Below are 24,096 nucleotides of genomic sequence, written 5' to 3' on the forward strand. Positions count from 1 at the left end.
AAGAGGTAAAGAGCCCAGACCAGCTTTGTGGAGAAACGGTATGTGCCCAGCAGGAGATGGATGGGGTATCTCATCCAGGTGACAGCTGCAGGAGATAAACCTGGGAAGCAGCTGAGGCAGCCTGGCCCAGCACCTGTTTCCATGGGCAGCCCGAGCGCGCGCTGCAGCTGGCTGCTATCCAGGGAAGGCCAGCAGGACTCAGATTAGCATGAAGGTTATTTTCAGTCAAATAGTTATAAAACCCACCCCTTCCTCCCTGTTTATAGGGATTGGGTTTCTTTCCCTGTGCTGTTCCAACAGTGAGGAGGTGCATGGGACAAGGGGTGCCCTGGGCTTCCAGAACAGGGGCTCTGCCTGCGTTCCAGCTCCCATAGGGGTGGAACTTGTCAGGACTCTGAGTACATATTTCCTTAGGAAGAGTTGAAACTCATCTGCTGCACTGTGACTATGGCCTGGCTGCTGACTAGGGCTTGCTGCCCCAGAGCTCTTCCTTGGGCTTCCAGATGTCTCTATGGGTTGGTGAGTGCTCGGTCCTGGAGCCAGGGCCCTCTTACTGCCTACATGCCAGAAGCTGCCTCCTTCCCGGAAGCTCAGGATCACCAGGGCTTGTACAAGACATCGGTGGAGCAGGGGGATGCCTTCTGGGGAGCGCTGGCAAGGAGTCGGCTCTCCTGGATCACCCCCTTCCACTCTGTCCAGGACTGTGATCTGCAGCAGGGACGGGCTGCCTGGTTCCTGGGGGGGCAGCTCAACGTGGCAGGTGAGGGGACCTGATGCCTCACAGATGGGCTGAGGGTGTACTGGGGAGGGAGGGTGCTTCTTACCCTACCCAGGAGATAGGGGGGTGGGGGGAAAGCCTGCTGCATGTTGTCTTATGGGAGGGAGCTCTCTGCCTGCTGTGTACTGGGGGAGTCCTTTTGATCTTTAGCCCATGAGAGCCCAGTGACGGCACGAAGCTGTGCCAGGGGAGGTGTGGGATGGATAGCAGGAAGAATTTTATAGACATTGGACTGGGCTGCCCAGGGAAGTCAGGGGACTACTGCAGATATTTAAGAGATGTGTGGATGTGGCACTTAAGGATGCGATTTAGTGGTGAACTTGGTAATGTCAGGCTGATGGCTGGAACTAATGATCTTAAGGGTCTTTTCCAACGTAAGTGATTCTGTGATTGTAAATGTCTGTAGATACCATCCTGTGAAGTGCTGTGGCCCCAGAAGCAAAACGTGCTAGAGTGATGGAATTCCCCCAAAAGTCCCATTGGCCCTCTTAGTCATGGGATACTTCTCCTTACTGCAAAAGGGTGCTGCCAGAGGAAAAGAAGAGACTGGTGGCACCGTGTTCCTGCTTGCACTGCTGTTGGTCCCAGAGCTCAAAAAAGAGTACAACAAAACTTCCCAAAACTAGGTCTTATGAGGCTTATTTGGGCAGGGGAGCTGGAGAGTTTCCTGTTCCCACTCCTGGGCTGGTTGGTTTGCTTCTTTTCCTCCCGCAAAGCTACAAGTGTTCAGGAGAAAAAGGTATTTTTAAATGCAGACAGGCTGCTGGGTCATCCCATGGCTTCAGGAGCAGGTAATCTAAGAAAGGAAAACAATGTAACAAGGTTTCTAATGAGTATGCTATAGCTGGAGGTGCAAGAAACTTCCTAAAAGAACTGCAGCCAAAGGCTGAATGCCTCAGTGCCCCTGGGAGGCCAGTGCTGTACATGAATGGCTCTGCTTTGTCTTGCACTCTGCAATCTTCATACACAGATTTTCTCCACATCCTACATTTGTTATTTAGGAGCATGGCTGCTATAAGGGTAGCCACATTTCACTGTAGAGGCAGTAGCAAGGGCAGAATGGTGGACAAGTTAATGTTTACCAGGCCTTCTGGGGCCCATAGCTGGCACTATGGATGTGACCTTCAAGATTTAAGGCAACTCCTGCACCAAGCTGTGTTAGGTTGTGGTTAAGAATGCTGATAGTGGAGTTCAATGTGCACTGGGAAACTGAGGAGTGCAACAGGCTAGGGTGCCAGCTAGTACCTGCAGAGGCTGTGCTACTGGGAACAGGAAGTTCTGGCAATGATACTGAGTCATCTTTTCCAGTGAACTGCTTGGACCGACATGTCCATGTAGCCCCAGACAAAGTGGCCTTAATCTGGGAGAAGGATGAACCAGGAGAGGAGTTGCGGGTCACATACAGGTCAGTGCATACCTCTGAGCACATGTGAGACATGCACACATGGCAAAGGTCTGCTTCACTGATGTGTGTCCTGCAAGAGGACACAGCATCTCTTCCCATAAGTGGATCACCAGCGTGGCGGCTGCTGGCCTGCCTGTGCTACTCTGAGGCATCAGCCTGTCTCCTGGTCATCCCTGTGGGGTCCCTGCCAAGGTTTCTGGTGACTGAGAGATAAATGCTCTACAAGGAAGGCTTGGCTGGCAGGGTTTGCCAACCTCCTTTCATGGAGAGACCTTCTATGAAATGAGTCACTGACAGCCAAGTTCTTGTTTCAGGCAGTGACATTGTTTTGCTCACAGTTTCCTACAGCTGTTCTCACTGGTAGGCAGAGCTCTGGAGGACTTGACCTTCCCACCTATAACTGAGCAAAGGACCCGTTTTTATTTGCTGGGTGAAGATATCTGACTCCTCTTGCAAGCCCCTGGCCTTGCAGGCCAGGGTGTGTCACCCCCATTGTTGTAAGGGCTGGTGAGAAATACCTAGGTTGTCGTTGGAGAAGTCAGTAGAGGCATGATAGACAGGCTGAGCCATAGGGGTTGCTAGTGGCCATTACTGGATCCAGAGCTGGCTTCTACTGCTGTTAGTGTCAGTGCCAGGCTCTGCACACAGACCCTTCTGGTTAATTTCTTTGCCATAAATAACAGCCTGTCTCTGGTGATGGTCTCCTACTTCCTTCCCACTGCTATTTTACAGCTGTAAAAGGACTTAGAAGAACTTCCTGCACAGGGCGCTGAAGTGCAGACCTGTGGCTTTAGAGCCTTGGGAGGCTGGGGCACCCCCAGCTCATACGCCTCTGTGCATACGAGGCGGATTTGCAAGAAAGTCCCTAACTATGCATTGCTTCTTTGGGCAGGGAGCTGCTGGAGCTGACATGCCGCCTGAGCAACACCCTGAAACGGCAGGGGGTGAAACGAGGTGACAGGGTGACAATCTACATGCCTCCGTGCCCATTGGCAGTGGCCAGCATGCTGGCCTGTGCCCGAATAGGGGCTGTGCATGCTGTGGTGTTTGCTGGGTTCAGTGCAGAGTCCCTGGCAGACAGGATTCGGGATGGTAAGAGCCAATGGGGAACAGGGACACCATCCAGCATTGCCGTCTGGGGACACCACTGAGCTTGTTTGTTTGGCAGCTGGGGGCTTAGGGGAATGAGCCTTGCCAAGGTGCAGACTTGATATGGATCTGTGCTGATGGGGAGGGGGGGGGGGAGGTGTCCTGTTGTGTTGCATGGCCACAGAGCAGGCAGCAGTACTCCACGAAAATGGCAGGGGGCTCACTGAGTGTCTTTCATCCCATGGGAAGGGTGCTTGGCAGAGTTAGACTGGTGTGTGCTGTGTGGAGGGGGAACAGGTGGCTCATGTGCTTGCTTATGTGGCTCTTCTGCAGCCCAGTCGGAGACGGTGATCACAGTGAACCAGGGGCTGAGAGGTGGCAAGGTTGTGGAGCTGAAGAAAACAGTGGACCAGGCTGTGAAGCACTGCCCAGGAGTGAAACGTGTCCTTGTGTCCATGAGGACGGACAGCCAGCTTCCCATGACAGCCCTGGATGTTCTGCTGGAGGAGGTGAGGGTCTGCCCAGGGCTCCTGCCACTCCCTTGGGTATTGCTCAGATGCTGGGATCAGGGTAGGGTGGAAGAGTGGATCTTGAAGCAAAGAGGGATCACTGTCCTGTAGCAGTGCAGCTGCATGTGAGTTCAAGACTTTCCCAGAAGAAGTAATTGGTAGCTTCCTGCAGCAACTGTACTGTTGGGCAGGCAATGTACAGCCTTTGCTCATCAGTTCTGAAAGCAGTTTGTGCTCGAAAGGATTTCTGGGAGGCCCTTGTGCTGGGCAGAAAAGTAGCTGTGTAAAAATAGCTGCCTCTTACTCAGCAAGTCTGCTCTGATGGAGGAAAGCGTCTGCCAGTTCTGCAAGGCAAGGGAGTTCAGGCACAGAAGGGGAGAGGAGATGCAGAGGAAAGATGAAGTGGTGGGAATGGGTGGTGTGGGTGGCAGAGAAAGGCTTGGGGGCCTGTGAAACAGCTCAGGGAGTCTGTAAGACCCTGACTGGGGACTGCTGTGCTGACTCTTGCAGGAGATGATGAAGGAGGATGCATACTGTGAGCCAGTTGCCATGGACAGCGAAGACATGTTGTTCCTTCTCTACACATCTGGCAGTACAGGCAAGCCCAAGGGCCTGGTTCATTCCCAGGCTGGCTATCTCCTGTTTGCTGCTCTCACACACAAGGTAATGAATCCTATGCACACAGTGCTCAAGAGCCAGCTATTCATAGGCAGTGCAGGGAATAGATGTATCACCTTTTCGCTCGATGAGCTCATCTTTATCCAGAGCAAAGCATGATAGCAGCCTGGCACATCCACATGCAAGTAGAGAAGAACAGCAACATGTTCTCCTGCACTGGGACTCCTGAATACATACTCCTCCAAGCTGCCATCTTGGTTTTCCTCTTTTTTACTGCCTCAACCTACATCAAATCACTGGGTGTGTTGCTCAGCCTTACTGCTGTCCTGGGGTGGAAAAGCAGGGAGCAAGCTGCATGTGCCCATGTTAGCACTCAAGAATGCTGGAAACCATGACACAGGATTGGTGTGAATTGCTGCTTAGGTGAAGGGGGCAGACTGTTGCTACTGACTGATTTAAAAACAAACAGACAAAAAAAAAAACCAGAAAGGCAGGGAAGTTTCCATTACAAGCCCTCTGGAGTGCTTGAGGCCCTGGAGAACCCAGCTTCCAGCTGTCCCGTACAAGGAGCTGTCAGCCTGTGCTCCTGGTGCTGAGCAAACAAAATGAAGGATGATGTGCTGCTGCCAGTCTGATGGCATTCAGTTCTGCCCTCCACTGGGCTTGTCTCATTTCCTACTGCTCCAGTTTGCAGCCAATTGTCCTCTGCTTCCTGTGATCCCTCCCCCTTGAAGTGTGGAAGGACCATCCTCACACAGAAAGTTCTCCAGTTTTGCTGTTGCAGGATGCTTTATTCAGCCTTGCCTAACATGTTGGGGTGGTGGGAAGGCAGACACTAAAACTAGAGCTTGTGCCCCTTTCTGAGGGGAGGTCCAGGCTCTAGGCTGCACCTCTCACTGTCTCTCCTTCATGTTGCAGTACGTGTTTGACTATCAGGACAGGGATGTCTTTGGCTGTGTGGCAGACATTGGCTGGATCACAGGGCACAGTTACGTTGTCTATGGCCCCCTCTGCAATGGTGGCACCACAGTCCTTTTTGAGAGCACTCCTGTTCATCCCAACCCTGGTGAGTGAGAAGTGTTGTTGGGATGTAGTGCAGACACCTGCAAGATCCATAGCACGTAAGCGGGCTGGTGGCCTTGGTGCCAGCTCATGGGAGTTAGTTTGGCTGAGGGTCAGAGAAGTCTTATTCTCACCTTCTCTCCCTCAGTCTGAAGCTGGGGGACGTGAGCAAGTGATTAGTGGCTCTGTTTGTGTTCCAGGACGCTACTGGGAAACAGTGGAGAGGTTAAAAATTAATCAGTTTTATGGGGCACCTACTGCCATCCGCCTGCTCCTGAGATATGGTGATGAATGGGTGAAGAAATATGACCGCTCCTCTCTCAAAGTTCTTGGCTCAGGTGAGCACTGGTGGCATAGGCTGGACTGGCAGGAGGTGGAGAACCAACATAGTTTGGGGGTCGCTCTGTGAGCTGCTCCTAGGAAGCTGCAATTTTGACCTTAACCAGGCTCTGTCCTGTTTTCTGATCCCCTTGCAGTGGGTGAACCCATAAACAAGGAGGCATGGGAGTGGTACTTCCGTGTGGTGGGTGAGACACGGTGCCCTGTTGTGGACACATGGTGGCAAACAGGTAAGATGTGTATTGGCCCTGGCTACAGGCATGGCCAGCTTCACTTCTGCCAGGTTTAAAGAGTGACCTGCTGTTTTGTTGGCTAAATAGGAACAATGGTTACTGGCATGGTTGTACAAGCAACCCCTTGAAACAAGGGGTTATGGACACCAAAACATAACCAAGATTTAAACATGATAGAAATTAAACCCAGAGAAACATGGGGGAGATGACCAAGGGGATCCAACCTAAGATCAACTAAATGTGCAGAGAGCCTTCCTCAGCTCACTGGCAAACCCTGTCCCAGCCTGTAGCTGGCAGGGTACACTGAGATCCAGGGCAAAGGCTGATGTTCAAACAGTACTATCTGGCTTTCCTCTTTCTCTGGCTTTGATATGCATTACACAGGGCTTTTTGTTTTTGTTTTTTTTCTTCAGAAACAGGAGGCATCTGTATCTCACCCCGTCCTTCTAACCCTGGAGACAAAATCCTTCCAGGCATGGCCATGAGACCTTTTTTTGGCATCAGTCCCTCTGTACTGGATGATAAGGTACATTTATAGCCTTCAGCCCAACTGCCAGTTCAGCACATTTTCTTGTGATTGCCTATAGCCTGTACTTCTTGGGAAGAGATATGTAAGCACACCATTCTTCTCACCTCTGCTAAATCAGTTCTTTACTGAAAAGGGGTTAATGGTGAAGCTGGTGGCAACCTCTTCCAAGCAGCATGGAAGTGAAGTTGTTTCCTAGTCCTGTGTTCTGACTAGGTGGGCTCTGCTGAGACTTCCTTGCTCAAAACCTGCTGAAGAAGCTGTGAAGGGACAGATAACCTCCCTGGTGGGGCCCTGCAGCCCAGTGCAGTAGGCAGGTGGTTGGAGACGACTGCAGGAAGAGGCTTGGCTTGTCCCTTGGAGCTGGGGCACAGGACTCTCCTCACTGTCTTCCCTGGTATTTCCCCTGTGGGGCTATTATGGCAGTATTGAAAATAAGCAATAGTTGAACAACCTGATTTCTCTCACTGTGGTTACTAAAATGTAACTGTTTTACAGGGAAATGTCCTTTTGGAAAATAATGTCTCTGGAGCCCTTTGCATCTCACAAGCCTGGCCGGGTATGGCTCGAACCATTTATAAAGACCATAAGAGGTTTGTGGAAACCTATCTGGCTCCTTATCCAGGTAAGAAAAATACACAAAGTCCTTGAGGAGGTGCTTGGTGGAGTGTACTTCAGTCTGACTACTAGTTTTCTACATGGGGCAGGACTAGGGAAAGCTGGTTTTCCTGCTTTGCTGTTCCACAGATTTTCAGCAATTCCGCATGATAGAGAGCTCAGCATCACCATGGGAATGGGTCTTTCCCCCAGCCCCCCTGCCCTGCTATTTGATCCCAGGCTCTTTTAGGACTTTATTTTTCCTTCTGTCTCCTAAATCCTCACTAGCACCTCTTGATGCTTTCCTCCTGCAAATCCTGCCAGCTGCTGATCCTCACCCAGAGGCAATGAGCAGGCCTAGGCAAAGGAGATAACCAGCTGCACGAGCACCTGCACAGCATCAAGATGTTCCTGGCTTGTAGGGACGAGAAAAGTGGATCTTTAGCCAACATACTGCAGAATTAGGGCAAGAGCCTGATGATGGAGCAAGTACTGAGACAGGCAGAAGGCTGACAGTGAACATCCCTACCTTCTCCCTGAGCACTTGACAGAAAGGAGTAGAGACCGCAAGACCCAGTACTGACAAATAAGTTGTCAAGGAGGGAAAGCTACTGGCTCACAGCTCATTCTAGCTGTAACAAGCAGCTACAGCATGGTTCTGGCTTCTGCAGGGTTCTTCTTCACTGGGGATGGTGTGTATCGCACTAGTGAAGGCTATTACCAGCTGACGGGACGCCTGGATGACATCATTAACATCAGTGGGCACCGGCTGGGCACTGCAGAGGTGGAAGACATTGTGGTAAGAAGAAGTAAAGCTGTCCCAGGGGTGGTGGAGCTGCAGTGGTGGTGCTGAGGAAGGTCTCTGAAACACCAAACCAGAACCGTGGTGCTGCTGGAGCCATTGGGAGCAGTTTTGGACCACTGCTGCCTGTGGGAACAACCCTTTCTTCCACTTCCCTGTTCTCCTCCTGACTCAGACTCTTCCTAATGTAAGGCCGCAGGCCTGGCAATGCTGATACCACCCTAGCAAGGGTTAGTTAGGCCTTTTCTTCCCCTTAAGGATGCTCCTGAGTACGTATGCAATAGTTGCATGAAGCCCAGCACTAAGCTTTCCCCTCTGCCAGATCCATTTAATTGGTCTCGTTTGGCTTTGAGCTCTGCTGCTCCCATGCTCCATCTCCCTTCTCTCTGTAGCAAAGACTGGTAAGTCTCATGCTCTGAGGGGGATGAATCCCAAAGTAGCAGCCAAGCACGTTTCTTGAAGCAACTCTAAGTCAACTATAGCAGCTATATAAAAGTTGTGGGAACTGGTGGAGCAGCCTTGGAGGCACATAAGCGGGACCTTGAAGGTGCAAGCCTAAAGCAGCTGGAGTAGGGGGAGATAAGTTTGCAGAGACCTACTGAAGCAAGGAGAAGATGGGGCAAAGGTCATCAGAGGCCCTTCCTTGTTTCCATGTCACTGCTCACTGCAGTGGAGGGATCAAGGGAATTCCTGGGCAGCAGCTGTGAATTCCACCCCTGTTCTGTTTCAGAACCACCATGTGGCAGTGGCAGAGTCTGCTGTGATCGGCTACTCACATGAGATCAAGGGAGAAGGTGAGATGCATGCTTTCCTGAAATGCCACACCAACCCCCACGGCACAGCATATTACTGGGTATCCCCAGCAGTTATCAGAACCTTCATGCAAGGCCAGTTTGGCTTTGTGTAAGGAAATAGTATGACAGCATTTACAGAGCTCAGGCTACAAAGCACCTCAGGGCAGGCAGCACAGAGGTACCTTACCCATACAGCCTTGTGGGACCACACTGCACATGGTGGTCTGTAACAGTGGTCCTTCTGCCAGGAGCCTACGTGTTCATTGTGCTGAAGAAGGACAGCAAGTACACGGAGGAAACTCTTGCTGCTGAGCTACAGGAGCTGATCTCCAAGAAGATCGCTAAGTATGCAGTTCCAGAGTACATTCAGGTAACTCCTTCAGGCTGATCAGGACCCACCTCTGCAGCTTGGCTACCCCCTTTTCTCTTGGCTATCAACTCTACTCCTCCCTGCTCAGGTCACACGCCGGCTGCCCAAGACACGCTCTGGGAAGATTATGAGGCGGGTGCTAAGGAAGATCGTTGAGAACAAAGCCAGTGAGCTTGGGGACCTAACCACCCTAGATGACCATGAAGCCGTGCAGCAGATCATAGAGGGACACAAGCGCCTTGTGGAGCAGCAGAAGAACTGCTAGTATGGCACCTCCAGCCCCTTCACTACAGAATTAGGGTCAGGTCCAGAAATGTCACTGAGCAACCGCTGCCCAGTAAGTGCTCAGACTGTACTTCCAGCGCAGTCTGAGAGACCCTCGAGAGTTCTGCCTCCATACACACAAAGGAGACAGGAGAGAACAGGCACAACAGTAAGGAGGGAGCGCTGTTTGCTCCTGAAGAAGAGAACCAACATCCTTCCTTCAGGCTCCTTGTGCCTTGCAGTAGCTTTAGAGAAAGCAACTGACCAGCTATAGGTAGGTGTATTATTCCTATCCCTGCTTTGCTCTTAATCACTTCTCTAGTCCAAGAGCACTGTCAATACGTAACTCCTCCAGAGCAAAGAGTAAAAGGAAAAAGAGGCAGAAATCTGGTTAACACATACTGGTTCTTCTCCAGAAACATCCTTGGATAGCTGACTCCGGATTTTAATACAAAAATGTTTATTTGTTATTGTGTATCTTAAGCAGATGAGAGCAATGTTCTTTTCTGTGCCAGTCTCTTTCTCCTATTACAATGCATCTCCTATTACAATGCACCTCCTGCTTGAGGCTCAGAAGCTGATTCTGTAGCACCAGAGGCAGAGGCCCCAGCAAGGCACAGACAGAAGAACATCAGGTTCTATCCTAGCATCACACTACTGCATCCTTGATGCCATGAGGCAGTGTTGTTATTTTGGTGTGGTTTTGGTTTGTTTTTTCTTTTTTTTTTTTTTTTTTTTGGCAACCTAGCAGTCCAATCCCTTCTCAGCGGCAGAGGGGAACAAGGAGGCTGGAAGAAGGATAGGATGGACATGCCTGCTCCTGGTATAAGTTTAGACTTAGCCCTATGTCCATCAGCAAATTCCATAATTGGGCTTGCACTAACCAACTGAATCTCTTGCTGAGAGTTCTGCAGCTCTTCCACATGTGTGTAGTTTCTGAAGCTGGCCAGATTAGGAATGTTTTATGTCATTCTTCCCAGGATGGAGGCCGCTTCATCCTCTCACATCGAGTGAGTTCCCATTTTCCCCCTCCATGAAGTTTCAAAATCCAGTTGTGGAACTGCAAATCCAATGCCATAACAAATGTGAGTTGCCTCTGTGAGGGCATGTCCTCCCGTAATGCAGCTCTCTAGCCTTTTGCTTCCCTCTGCTCACCAGAGATGCCCTGATTTCCTCATCTTGCCCCAAGGCATGGAGTGCTGCTCACTATCTCACCTTCTCCAGGCTGGCCCTGTGTCCCACGCTGATCAGAGTCATGCCCAGCTGAAGGCACACACGGTACAGGTCATGTTCCACCTCTTCTGTCAAGGCACTGGTGGCTTCATCTAGCACTGAGAGACAAGTTGTAAGTTCCACACATCTCTCCCCTCCCAGCTTGTCATTGTCTTCTGCTGAAAGCATTTCCCATACTAAGTGTAGCTCACCAAGAGTATTTGCAGAAGGCATGTGAGGAGAAGCTTAATGACCTCAATGATGCAGCTGGTGCCAGCTATATGGGAAGGCTCCCCTAAGCCCTCAAGTCCACCCAAACAACACTGGTTGCCTCATTCATCTTCCTTAAAAGCTGCACATTGCTGTACTTGCCTCAGCATTGTGATAGCCAAGGTGTTGCCTTCCCAAGACTGCACACCACTGTGCCTGGCCAAGGACCCATATACAGCAGCCATGATGGACTGGGGCAGCTCCCTGTCAGTTAAGGGTAAGTACTACAGACCAGAACAAATGAATTCTGTTTATCTCACATAATCTACAGCTTTTAGTTTCCAATCCATGAGTCCCTGCACTGAGCAGTGCTGTAGACTTCAGAAGAAGAGCAGGACTTAAACATGGCTTTTGCTGTTAACATGGCTCTGCTCACCCACATCTACTTTGGCCCCTGACACCTCTTCCAACAGCCCTCAGCAGCTACTAGCCATTTAAACATGTAAATGAATTAGGAACCACCTGCAACTATGAGCTTCTTTGTTCCATGCTATGCAGATAAACATTTTCACCTCTGAATCCTGTGTGCTATACTACCTATGGCCAAGCCTCTGCAACAGCTTTTGTTTATGGCAAAGGTCCTGCCTCTCTTCTATAGTCACTCACTCACCCGCATATCTTGGCTGAAGGTAGAAGAGCCGTGCAAACGAGAGCCTCTGCATCTCACCTGGGGACAGCACATCATACCTGCAGCAGGGCCGAAATAAAAAAGTCTCCCTTAACAAAAACATCTTTTTTGTGAAACAAGTTTATGACTGCTGACGTTGGAGACCCCAGCAAACAACTGCCCCGTGCTCCCCCCTCCATGTTGGCACTGGCTCTGCACCCCTATGCACAGTCACTTTCCTACAGAGCAACGTGGTTGCTGATGTGGAAATTGATGCTTGGGGCGTAATTCCTTCAGCCCCACGTACTGCTTACCACCCACAAGACACAAGTGCACACAGAAGATGCTCCTAAGACCAGCAACAACAGGCAACTGCTTAGAAGCTCCCCAACCAGAGGGAACATATAAATTCACACAAACAGTGAGCGGTCTTACCAGTTCCAGTCCACCTGCTTGTCCAGTCCACCAGCCCTTGCCAGCAAATCAGCCTGCAGAGAGCACAGCAGACTTGTGAACACAGCCCCAACCCTGCCAGCCCAGAGGGGACACAGCCCTAAGATTTACCATCTTCTTTCTTCTACCCTTTCTTCTCCCACTTGAACTGCTCTGCCTGTTCCCAGGACAGTCCCATCTCAGCTATAGACCATTCCCCGCCTGTGTCCAGCATGTGCTGCCACAATACCTCATTCCTTCTTCCCTCTCAGTAGCACCGGCCAAGAAGGCAGCAATGCCACCAGGGACTCACCAGCCCTGCCAGCTCCAGGAATTGCACAATTCTCTCATCATCTGCAGATCCTAGGGGAGAAAGCGTGTAAGTACAGGAAACATGTTGGAGACCATTGCTACAAGGAGGAATGGGTCAGACAAGAGGGAAGGTTTAGAGAAGCTCCTGAGGTCCAGCATAGCTGACTCTACCACTTAACTGTATCAAGTCCTGAGCTTTGGCACACAGAGGGCTCCCAAAGACTGATCCACCTTAAGCCATGTCTGTGAGCAGCACACCAGAATATGGCTGGGCTCCACAGATAGACCTGAGGCTTGGCACAGATAGACAGACAAGGGTCTAGGCTTCACTCTGACAGAAACTTAAACTTGGACATCTGTAAGATGTGGCAGCTTAAAATTGGAGGTGTGATTTGGCTTGGGAAGTGGGCAGGGAAGATAAAGGATCCACATGGTCTGACCTCAACAGTGTGTAAGGTCATGAGACCTCAGCTGAAAAAGAGGAACAGTGAAAGCCAGAGGTGTATGGAAAATAAGGATAAAGTGTATGGAAAAATGGATAAAGGTAAAACTGGCTTCCAAAGAGCAGGCTATACCAGACAGATCAGATGTATTCTAGCAGCATGTTTAGAAATCAGCAGGGTGCCTGAACATGTATCATATATGTCACAGTACAATATGCAAAGTACTGCCAACCTGTCCTCACTGGATAAAGAGATTGTATTCTCCTCAAAAGAGGAAGAATGCAAACCCAATCCAAAGCTATAGGAAAGTTAATGTTCCAGGGAAAAGCAGAGTGCAACGAAACTGAAACAGAGCATTCCTGGTGCGGTACTGTAGAGGAGAAGCTACACTGGGTACAGAATACGGAGCTGAAACCACAAGGATTAATAACTGCTTTAATGAGTTTCCTGTTAATGTACCTGAAACTGGATAGATCTCCTTCAGAGGATAAATCACCTGTTTTAACGAATAAAAAGAGGTTGTGTTAGAGGGAGCTGGACACAGTCCATCAGGGACAAGATGATGGTGGCACAAGCTCAGAGGCAGCAGGGCTGGGGCCAGCTGTCCCATGGAACAGACCCGGGGCTCACCTGCTCACGCAAGCTGCCATCAGTGAAGAACGGCCTCTGTGGCAGGAACACCACTCCTCGGGGGCCAAAGCAGGTCAGCATCTGGACATTCCCTGCACAGAGACACACTCACGTCAAGCTCGCAGCACCTGCTTGCAACTACCTGCCACTGCTGTGGAGTAACAAATGTCAAGAAAAGGTGGATTTCCAAAACAGAGCAAAGCAATGAGAGCCAGAGCATAGTCTGTGATTCAGAGAAGGAGCAGCTCAAATGCATAAGTGACACATTCACCACTGCAAATGGCATTGGCCTCACGACTTCTCACTGCCAACTTTTAAACTCAGCTAGGACAGACTTAATTGATGAAGAGAAGGCTATGGCAACTTGCAGTCTTTACCCTGTGTGCTCTCCCAGAGTCCCCCAAGGACCCTCAGGAGAGATGTCTTCCCTGTGCCAGTATTCCCCATGATCATCATGCTGTCTCCTTGTGAGATCCTGAGGCTCAGGTCCTTGATGAGTAGCTTGCCAGAGGATGGCACTGAGAGCGTCACTTGCTCCAGAAGGAAAGCTGTGTCCCTTGGCTCCGAGTCCTCCCCAGAGTCACTGCTGGACCACCACAAAGACAAAGAGATCTGGGGGTAAGTGACAGTGCTGAGGCTGGTAAAGACCAGGAACCTTCCCGTGCACCTTAGACATCCTGCACCTCTGTAATATTAGCCTTGCCACACACATCCCAGGTTACAGTGAACACTGTGCTGCTAGCTCCAATCAACTGCAGGCAACAGGCTGCATCTCCAAGGGTCACCTCCACCCAGTGACAGCCCCACATGCTGGCATGTAAGCTGCAAGCCAACATGCTGCTGAGGGTAGACTCACCTGTCTGAGTCCCAGTCTTTGGCTTCTGAGTACCTTTCATTTTCTCTTCTGCCAAGGCTCAGCAAGGTCTCCTGCAGTTCACCAATCCTAGACAAACAAGAAGTTCCACGAATGCCAGGGGCAATTCCAAAACTCCTCACTGCCAACCTTGTCCATAGTCACTCACAAGCGTTTCCTACGTATTTAGCAAAGACCTGGGCAGAGTCATATCTCACACTCACCTCTCTTGCAGAGACCTGCCAACACAGAAGCTCACCTGTGTGTGTAGCCAGCAACGTCAGTCACAGTGCTGGAGAGATCTATAAGCTGGCTGAAGCAGCTGATGAGGTAGATGGAAACAAAGGCATTCTGAGGAAAAAAAAAAAAAAAAAAAAAAAAAAAAAAAATCAAACAACAAAGCAAGGATCAGCACTGACATGGGAAGCTTGCCCCCTCTCCTATGGTTGCAAGAAAATGGCCAAAAAGATCAGCTGGGTCAGCAATCCCAGAAGGATGAAGGGGAGTGAAGGAGAAAATGGCTACATTCAGACAGAACAGGGCTTCCCTGCTCCGTACAGCAGTTCCAGCTAGAGGCTACACCTCCTGCCATTCAGGAATGGTGTCTGCAAAGTGTCTGTAAACTCACCCTATCTGAGTTACACAGATCCATGCCACCAGCCATGCCCTAGCACACTACATGGTTCAGAGCTGGCTGTTTCAGCCTGCAGTGCTCATTTAGCTATTTTTATTTCTGTGTTCTCCATCACAAGCCAGTTTTGAGTACCTAGAAACAACTCAGGCTGGGAAGGCTCCTCTCCAGCAGCCTAGTGGGTGAACACAAGAAAGCTCAGACTCAAAACTGGCCATGGACAGCAGCCACGGACATAACCCAGATCTGCAGCACTCTGTGGGCCTAGCACCAAAAACCCAAACGTTCTGATCTCCCTTTTTACATACAGAAGTATGAGTTAGGTAGCACTTTCACCTCAGTTTAGTCACAGGCAAGCTCCTATTCTATGTCACCATGAGCAGGATCAGTCTATCCTCAAGGTCACTTGCTGCAAGTTAGTCAGCCCCCATGCCACCAACCCAATGCAAAACTTCCATCCTCAGTGCCTGCTCACCCTCCACAACAGGGTTTAGCCACATGAAATCAAACATAAGCCTTAGTGTTGGCTCATCTCTGGCATCGGGGATCCCCGTACAGTTAGTAAGCACAACCCACACAGCACAATTCAACCCCTGCCCAGTGTGGAATATGATCTGTAGCTCACCTTGCTGACCAAGGAACTGAGTTCTGTTGGACTCAGGTCACCATAGACCCCAGAAAAGATAGGAATGGCAATGATCACGTAACTCAGGATGCTGCCCAGGTAGTCAAAGGTGTTGATGCCAACTGGGCAGAAGCACACGGAGAGGAGACAGTGAGTTGGAGTGGGAACCTCTCTCCCACCAGTCCCCAGTGCAACCCATAAGCCCACTCAAAAGGAAGACCCAGATCCTGTCTCAGCCTTTCAAAATGCACCTGGGCATAAAAACCCATCTTACAGGACAGCACAAGCACTGGATGAAAAGAGCACCTTGGGATAGGCCCCAGAGTGGAGAAACATCAATCAAACACAGCTTGGAAACCACCAGGGTGCAAAAACCACTTTTTTTGCTTTTTTTTTTTTTTTTTTTTTTTTTTTGCTCTTTAGAGGACTGGCTGGCTCTAGAGAAACAGGAAAAAGGGCAAAAAGGAAGTTCTGGGCTGAGATGCTTGGCTATGAGGTCTACTTTGCAGCATACAAGTAGAAAGACTTAAGCTGCCAAAAGTACCACAGAAACAACTGTGCTCAGGGTTCTCCCTCTCTCGTTCTGCTCAGAAGCTCATCATACAGGAGAAATGAAGAAGAGCTGTCTTGACACTACTTAGTCCCCCAAACCTAGACCCAGCGACTATGAGAGGAGGAAGATTTTTAGGAGGCAATTATAAAGGGACAAGCTTTATAGGAAAGAAATCCTACAGCTTCCAACCACATACACAGTCTTCTCCTTCCCCATAACCTAAGAGCTACCATAAGCTCCAGCTCACCACCCAAGGTCCCCCACTCACTGTAGAGCCACAGCTCCTTGCCTATCAGCTCCCTCTGGGTCTGCAGCAGGCTCTGCAGCCTGCGGTCAGTGCGCATGTGCTCCACTCGCCCGGCCCTGTAAAATAAGATCGCACCATCACTTCTGGGAGCGCCCCAACAGGTTAGAGCTGAGGCCTGAGGATGGCCTGTCACTGCAGTCTCCAAGGCTTTTGTTGAGATGGAACCCAACACTCATAAGCTCCTTCCTGAAGATGTCTTCACCAACTCTGACTGAAACAAGCAGCCCTGCAGGTCTCTTCCAGAGACCATAGATATTTCTGTCCCATACTGAAGGAGGTGAGACAGTGCTTTACACCGTCAGTGAGACGTATGAGCCTTGAGCAAAGCACTTCCAAGGTTACACGCACTTTCGGAGCAAAGCCTGGTTGGAAGAGCAGGACAGTACTGCTACATATCTGGAGACAGAAAGCAGAGGGCAGAGGCAAATCCAGGAGCTGACAGCAAGCCAACAGTATAGGTGACCCCAGCCTCCAAGCCCTCCCTTTCCCAGGAACTTCCTAAAAGCATCCCCCACAACCTGAGCTAGTGGCAAAGTTCCTATTCCCTTGCTGCCTGCACTGCCAGCAGCCCTGCACTCCCAGAGCAGGCAGCAAGGAGGCACAGCCTGGCTCTAACTCACTGCCTTAGCAAAGTACAGAGGCTCCTTCTAATTTGCAAGGCTTGGGCTGCCCTCAGGTGGCAAAATGCAGATAGAGCTCTGTGTTGCACTCCAGATGAATTGAATGTTCAGCAAAGACACAGGGAGTTAAAATCTGGGGACCATAACTTGTGTCTCAAGTGCACAACCAATGTTTGGTAGCTATTATTTCTTCACAGATATGGAGAGGTTGTTGTATTTGTTTCAGTTTCTTTTCCCATTCACTTTCAAAGTTTGCCAGAAGTCAAGAAACAAAAAACAACAACAATAAAAAATGGTGACAGTGATCAGTTTTTGTTTTTCCTTCATCAAAACAATCAGTGGTTCAGCAGGTACAAGAGGACAAGATTTAAAAGCTTCTAAAGACTAGGGAAGCCTGGCAATTAAACAAGCCACTCACCACACACCCTCCTTTTGCAGGATTCCGAGAATGTATCCTCCTAAAAATTTCCTTTGTTTTTAGTTAAGATTCATACCATGGAAATGTCTGGTTTAGGGTAATTCAATTAAACTCCAGTTTCCCAATAAATGGATTTTTTTTCTATCTATGAAGTAAGAAACACAATTTTCTAGTTTGATAATTCATTTTCCATTTAGAAATAGAATGAAGAACAAAGTTGTGAGGAATGGTACTGCAGCTTAAGTAAGGGATGTAACTAGAGGTTGTTCTTGATTAAGAAGAACTAGCATCAACCATTAAGAACAAACTATCCACAAAAAATAATTCAGATTGCCACTGCAAAACAAGATTGATGTTATTTAAATCAAAGTTTCATGCTAATTTTTACAAAATCAGTGATTTTGAATCAAAGCACCTTGGTGATCACTGTAACAGTTGAAATGCTCAGTCACAACAGCATGAACAAGCAAATGAATATCAGTCAGGAAAGTCCATAGATAGGGTAGTCTCTGCTTTCTTAAATTCCTGGAAGAAGTGTGATTGCACAACAGGCAGGACAAAGGCAGACACATGACAAGAGTTGAGCAACGACCTCCTTCCACTGACCTGGCACCCCAACACACGTTCCAGAAAAACTGTGGCCCTTTTGCTGGGTTTTAGCCATGTCTGTGGAACACCCTAAAGGCTCCAAGCAGCAGCTCAATACACTGCAAGGCATCCCAATGTGCGAAGGTGCTGCTGGGATGCCAACCACATGCACAGCTCTGGAAACTGTGATTCTAGTTTACAGCCAGATGTAAATGGCATCAAGCAAATTCAGAGAACAGCAGTACTGTACTGGGAGGGTCAGGGCACAGGCTGATCTACAGAAGCAAGAAGAGGTAACAAAGCAAGGCAAAAATCTCACACACCCACAGAAGACATGCAGGTTAGCAGGAACAGGATGGGACCAGAAGCAATCTGCAAAAAGTCCTCCAAGAGAACCTCCTTCCAAGATGCTTCATTAGACAAGATGCTGACAAGAGGTTTCATTAAACCTCAAAAAATCTTTCAGGTTGTACGGATCACAGCAAAACATCAAGAATAGTCTCCAAGACCGCACCAAATCTGCGTCGGGCCCACTGTTAGACAGTAGGCAGACAGCAACTAGTCGTCTGCAGCTGCTGTGAAGCATTTCTGCAAACTGCACAGAATGCAAAGGAAAACACTGTATTGGGGAGCAAATGATCCACAATCCTGCACCTGCAGCAGGATGGAGGGGACAGAAAGCACAGACTGCAGCAGTTCTGGGGTACAAGCACACACTGAAGATGCCCCAAGTTGGCAGGATTTCTTCTACTTACCTATAGAAAGCAGCTGGCTCTGCATTGACACGAATCTGCATGTGCTTGAACCTGAACAATCCATAAAACATCATCAGGATCATGCATAAGTGTCCATTGAACTATGTAGCCATCAGTCTTGCTAGATGTGCTCATCTTGCACCTGTCAGAGCAATGACCTGAGGCATCTCCCAGCACAGATATTCGACAGGCTCAAGAAGGCACTGAAAAACAAGCCTTGGCACAAGGTGACATCATTCTGGGACAGCTCGGCAGCACATTTGTTTGGTGTTCTGCTCACTGTGCCTGTCTTAGCCCTGAGGCAACCCTTCCCCCTTGGGCAATTTTCTTCAGCACATCCACAGCATTAACAGAGGAGACAGGTGGTAGCAACCAGGAGACTGTACCAAGGACACTACCTGACATGATACAGAGCACCAAAAACGGTGGCTGAAGCTTAGAACACTGATTTTATGGCAGCCCTGAGCAGGTAGGTCTCTATCAGCTGGGGAGAAGCTGACAACAAGTCATGGACAAGAGAAATAGCTGCAAGCATAGCACTGAACAGGGATTACAATGCAGCTCTCATAGGAGCTGCCAAAAAGCAGTGAAAATGCTACTCTTCTGTGACTCACCTGAAATCCCCCTCCAGCTTTTCCTGCTGCACAAGTTTAGACACAATTGGGCTCATCAACACCTTGTTAATGATTGTCCCAATGACGAAATACCCGAAGATGCTCACAGGGCCTAGCCAGCCTGTGCTACAGAGGAGGAGAAAGAGAGGTCAGATAACACACCAAGCAAAAGGAAACTCCAGCACCCCTGGGCTTAAGCAGTCAGAGCCCTCACCTCTCACCTCTCTTTGCCTTCACAGTGGTTTAGGGGCCACTACTGCACACTCCAGCATCCCCAAGGCAGAAGTCCTTTTGGAGTGCAGAGACCCTTCACACACACGTGAGAGCACCCCCAGATTTGCAGCAGCAGTTATAACACAGAATCAGAATTACCAAGGTTGGAAAAGACCTCCAAGATCATCCAGTGAAACCATCCAGTCATTGGTACCAAGATCCAAAAAAGAGCATAAGAGGTGGGGAAGCAGGGCTGGATGGGTCCTTACCTGTGAAAGCACTGGTATGTGTAGTATGCCAGTGTGAAGGGAGAGATGACGAGTTTGCTGGCCATGGAGCTGAGTTGCCTGCAGAACCTCTCCACATCCTGGCTGATCCGCTGGTCCCTGCTCAACACAGAGAGGTACTGTTAAAGCCCTCAAGATAAAACAAGTCAGTGCAGGGCACAGTAACTCCCTAACAGGGAATATGCCAGGCTGTTTCACTACCTGAACTTAGGATAGGGGGAATGAAAACAACTCTGCATGGGAGGGACCTGCAGCCTGACTCCAATTGCCCCACAAGGAGACTACCTCCATGACTCAGTATGGCCTGAGGGCTTTCCTGACACCCAGGAAGAGCAGTTCTTGTTATCTCCACCTCGATCCTTCTATTAACCCCTTGTTCCACCTTCTGCAACACTGTCCACTCTGTGCTTATGGTCTCTGCATGCCCATTCACTACTTCCTGGTCCTTCACCTATACTATCAAAAACATCAACTCTTCCTCAAACCTTCTGTCCTGGTGCCCCATATCAAATACCAGAGCTACTGGGACTGGTTAGAGCACAGCACAGGCCTTCAAAAGCTATTAGGGATTTGTTAAGTCCACCACAGAAACCACCCCTGAGTCAGTAGCTGGTCCCTTTGCTACAAAGAAGAAAGTGCTTTCACTCATCCCCACCCCACAAGGGCAGGCAGTAGCACACCAAGCCTCCTCCCCCTGTGTTGGCAACAGACCCCCAGATCCCATCTGCCTCACTGCTGAGCAAAAGATGAGCTTGGGGTAACTTGAAAGGATTTTAGCACATTTACTCCCTCAGTGCCTGATGTGTCCAAAGAACATGGGTAAGGGCTTCAGTCTCCGACCCCCTAAGCACAAACAGAAAGGTGATGACTGTCAATGCTGTAGCCCAGAACAAAGAGCAGGGCTGGAATCCTGCTATAGCCATTAGTGCAGATACAGACACAATGACATTCATCTCTAATAGCTTTCGTTGATCTGCAACAGCAATCAATTCAGTTTTGGGCCAGCTTCCATTCTGACATTAAAGTCACATTTTTTCCCCTTTTAAGACTGTAACTGTTACCATTATGTTACAATTTAACTCATGCAATAGACTCATGGCAGGATATTACTTTTTACAAGCTATTAAGCAACATGCAGTGAAGACACAAACATCAACCTAAATGCCCTGCTAGGTACCACAAATGTTTGTATGCCACTCAAAGCTCAGATTTCATTCCTTCCGGATGGGAAAGAAGAATGACAGAATGCATCTAACAGTTAGTTTGGTCTGTGCTGTACACTGGAAAGTATCACTTGTCTAGTTCATTCCCTAACTACCTGGTGCATGGAAAAAGTCTCATCACAACAGCAACATGAAGAGTATTTTTGTAGTAGCATCAAAAAAGATGCTAAACAGTAAAACTGGATGTTTGAGTACAAAACGATGTTAAAGAAAAATGCTCTCCAGCAGTCCCACACTTTTAATCTGCTGAGGTCAGGAGAGCTGCCTCTATCGCTCTGGAGCAGATAGACTCAGTTATCTCATGCATTTCACTGCACAATGTGAACACACTCCTTAGTTAAAAATAAACTTGTGCAGTACAGTCATGTGATGAGGGGCCTCTGCCCTCTCCTTCCCTCATCCAAAAGAAATGATGGGTATGCAGGACTTTTTAACCATAGCCAACGTTCTACCCTGCCTGGGAAGCATCGTGCATCTTGGTGACAAGGAAAAAACAACACCTCTCTTTCACATGATGTCTAATGCAGGCTCTTTAACTCTTCAAACTGTGTAACTGTGACAGCAGTGCCCTGTGTATGAGGACAGGCTGAACAGCCACCGTCAGCATGCTGTTCCACGGAAGGGAGACGTCTGACTTGCCTGCACAGCCTGATTAAAAGAGCAGCTCTGCAGTAACCAGGGTGGTGCAAAAAGCAAAATTTCTACTTGCTGCAGCTGTGCCAGAGGTTGCTACAAAGGGACTAAAAGAGGATCTAAGTGCAGACTGGATAAACCATGAGGAACCGAATACTTTTCCTTCTCCCATATTTCAATTCAGTCCTGACATTTCCTTCCTAGGAACAGGGAAGAGGAAATACAGAATCAAAACAAAGCCTCCCTGGGATGTGACTCAAAAGCACTAATAACTGTACTCAGCTGGAGACTCTGGTGGTTAAAGTCCAAACTGAATGACAGAGACTGCCCCGAGCGCACTGGCTGCATGAGGCAGTGTTCTCTGCCTCCAGCCAGGCACTGTGCTACTTCACATCAAGTACCAAGTGCTGATTTTGCAGCGTGGTTTATAGCAGCACTAGAAACCTGTTCTGATGGTACTCCATTTTTCTTGCAACAGAAACCTCCTGCACGCAAGACCGTTAAGATGAGCAGTGATAGGGCAGTGATAGGGACTCTATCACCTCCCACCTGAGGCAGACGAGGGTGTCTGTGTCTAGGCCAAAAAAGTTCCTACAGCTTAAACCTCTACCCAGAGATACAGAGAGGTCAGAAAAAGGTGAAGAACAGTTCAGGAGAAGCCAAGCAAGAAGCTGAAAGAAGCTGCAGGCAGCCTACGGGTTATCGATGTCCTCGTGCAGAATGTGCAGGCTGTAGTAAACTTGGCCCTGGAAGTAGCAGTTGTGCAGGTATTCAGTGAGAGATTTCCTCCAGCTCACATACAGCAGGTTGCAGATAAACTGGTCGAAGCTTTTTAGCTGGAACAAGGGCAAGGAGACAGATGGGATGAACCAGCAGAATGAACATTTCCCAAAACAAAACAGGAATTAGCAGTCTGCAGCAGTGACTGTGTAGCTACCCAACAAGCTAGGGCAGGCTTAGATCCTTCATCAAGGTTACCCGGCATTTATCACTGCAGGAGCAACGGGAGCGAGTGAGCTCCCGCCCTGTCTTACCGTGGAGTTCACTACAATCATGGTCAGAGCGATGGCAGTCACTGCTTGGAATCCAGAGAAGTCCTTGTTCCCCAGCACCTCGTAGTACTGGCTGGGGATCACACCGACCTGATAGATAACCAGCTGCTCTGCAGGACAGAGGAACGCGCGGAAGTGCTCATCGCAACGGGAAGGCAGAAGGCGAGCCAGGAGCACGAAACCCCCAGCTCCCCACTCCAGGCTTACCCAGCACGGCCACGCCGAGCAGCGTCAGGAACATCAGCGCGTTAGGGGAGGGCCATTTGGGAAACAGCACGGCCTGGATCCTCAGGAAGCGCCGCACGAACAGCAGGTCGAGCCGGGGCCGGGGCCTGGCAGGGGGGCAGAGAAGCGGCAGGGCCGGCCGTGAGCTCGGCACCCCTTCGGCACCCCCTCGGCAACCTCCCCGCTCCGCCTCACCGGCCGCCGGCCCCGGCACCCCGAATTCGGGCGCCGTCTCCCTCCATGCTCTCTCGGCCCGTCTCCAGGCGCCGCGTCACGCGTGTGCACGAATATTTACGACCTGGTGAATATTCACGAGCTCGACACGCAGCCCAGCAGTCCGCTGCCGGCCGCGCCCGCACCACAGAGCGGCGCAGCGCCGCCCCGCCCCACAGGCATGGCGGCCGGGAGCGCCTCCTGGCGAGGCGGAAGGGTCGGGCTCCGGTCGGGCTCCCCTCCCCGAGCCGCTCGTAGCCCCTGCTCCCTCGTCCCTGCGCCAGGTGCTTCCAGCACAATGCAGAAGTTTACGGCGTCTCAATCCGTAGCCAAGGGTGCAGCCCTTAAACAACTCCCGCTCTTATCTTCCAGTGGGTTCCCCCACCGCAGGAGCTCTCGGTGCTATCGGCCCTGCCTCAAAGCTGGTCTCACAGTGACTGACTTTTATGCCATGCAGGCTGCTTTGCAGTCAGTCATTGCTCCGAGGTGATGGCTGCTCACAGCAATCCTCTCACGGCACATTATGGAGGCTGGGTCCTCTGCCACTTCACGGCAGGGCTCTCTGCTCCCCATCCCCGCCTGCCCACAATGTGACTTCCCAGCACCGAGGCATGCAGGGGACTGTACTCAGAGATGTGCCCAAACTCTTCCTCTTGCTCTGTACTTTGTCAAGGGGTTTCCTGGGACCTCCCTGAGGCAGCCAAGGTAAAGCACTAAGGAGCAGTGCATCCTGCAGCACTCCACCCCCATACTCCAAGCAGCATTTACATCTTTTACAGCACTGCTTCTGCCTCCCACCTTTCTCCCAGAAACAACGTGGTCTTCCAGCACCTGCTTTCCCCACGGTGTTGGCTTTCCATATCCATCCGTGCCCTGGGGCCTCATAAGACAAACGGGAGTTGCTGTTGAGCACTGGAACAAACGCGGAACAGCAGTCTCGACTCATTGCTTGTTTTTCCTCAGCTTGCCCATCCCAGATCTTTCCTTTCTTGTG

The 24,096-nt window shown here is 49.9% G+C and overlaps 2 protein-coding genes across 10 annotated transcripts; one reads left to right on the top strand and one right to left on the bottom strand.

The window, feature by feature from the left end:
- Positions 1-256: 256 nt before the first annotated feature.
- LOC122157520 (acetyl-coenzyme A synthetase 2-like, mitochondrial) lies at positions 257-9,900 on the top strand. Its single transcript, XM_042813232.1, has 14 exons — positions 257-760; positions 2,087-2,183; positions 3,076-3,275; positions 3,606-3,781; positions 4,292-4,444; positions 5,318-5,465; positions 5,662-5,799; positions 5,938-6,030; positions 6,447-6,559; positions 7,058-7,184; positions 7,828-7,955; positions 8,689-8,752; positions 9,001-9,122; positions 9,211-9,900. Exons 1-14 carry the CDS (start codon positions 448-450, stop codon positions 9,385-9,387), a joined length of 2,049 nt encoding a protein of 682 aa, XP_042669166.1. The 5' UTR covers positions 257-447; the 3' UTR covers positions 9,388-9,900.
- On the bottom strand, positions 9,830-23,252 carry ABCD4 (ATP binding cassette subfamily D member 4). Of its 9 annotated transcripts, none has more exons than XM_042813234.1 (19): positions 23,085-23,252; positions 22,872-22,996; positions 22,647-22,774; positions 22,309-22,448; positions 19,739-19,855; positions 19,257-19,382; positions 18,643-18,693; positions 16,223-16,317; positions 15,402-15,523; positions 14,405-14,496; positions 14,149-14,235; positions 13,670-13,875; positions 13,293-13,384; positions 13,122-13,158; positions 12,221-12,270; positions 11,911-11,963; positions 11,479-11,555; positions 10,602-10,717; positions 9,830-10,446 (listed from the first exon to the last, which is right to left on the bottom strand). In XM_042813234.1, exons 1-19 carry the CDS (start codon positions 23,129-23,131, stop codon positions 10,354-10,356), a joined length of 1,854 nt encoding a protein of 617 aa, XP_042669168.1. In that variant the 5' UTR covers positions 23,132-23,252; the 3' UTR covers positions 9,830-10,353. The 9 variants fall into 9 exon arrangements, with proteins under 9 accessions (XP_042669168.1, XP_042669167.1, XP_042669169.1 ...); XM_042813233.1 differs by having other exon boundaries at positions 13,670-13,878; XM_042813235.1 differs by lacking the exons at positions 22,309-22,448; positions 22,647-22,774 and having other exon boundaries at positions 13,670-13,878; positions 19,257-19,377.
- Positions 23,253-24,096: the final 844 nt, after the last annotated feature.

This window comes from Centrocercus urophasianus, unplaced genomic scaffold, assembly GCF_019232065.1.
Source record: "Centrocercus urophasianus isolate 14NV4802_14NV808 unplaced genomic scaffold, USGS_Curo_1.0 seq_14, whole genome shotgun sequence".
Lineage (NCBI taxonomy): Eukaryota > Metazoa > Chordata > Aves > Galliformes > Phasianidae > Centrocercus > Centrocercus urophasianus.

Excerpts from the sequence above, each read along its gene's own strand:
- ABCD4 (XM_042813233.1), bottom strand. The coding sequence starts at position 23,131 with ATGGAGGGAGACGGCGCCCGAATTCGGGGTGCCGGGGCCGGCGGCCG. Across the intron at positions 22,775-22,871 it reads GCTCGGCGTGGCCGTGCTGG|AGCAGCTGGTTATCTATCAG; the intron begins GTAAGCCTGGAG and ends TCTGTCCTGCAG. Across the intron at positions 14,497-15,401 it reads TCAGTTCCTTGGTCAGCAAG|AATGCCTTTGTTTCCATCTA; the intron begins GTGAGCTACAGA and ends TTTTTTCCTCAG.
- LOC122157520 (XM_042813232.1), top strand. The coding sequence starts at position 448 with ATGGCCTGGCTGCTGACTAGGGCTTGCTGCCCCAGAGCTCTTCCTTGG. Across the intron at positions 7,956-8,688 it reads CAGAGGTGGAAGACATTGTG|AACCACCATGTGGCAGTGGC; the intron begins GTAAGAAGAAGT and ends GTTCTGTTTCAG. Across the intron at positions 8,753-9,000 it reads ACATGAGATCAAGGGAGAAG|GAGCCTACGTGTTCATTGTG; the intron begins GTGAGATGCATG and ends TCCTTCTGCCAG.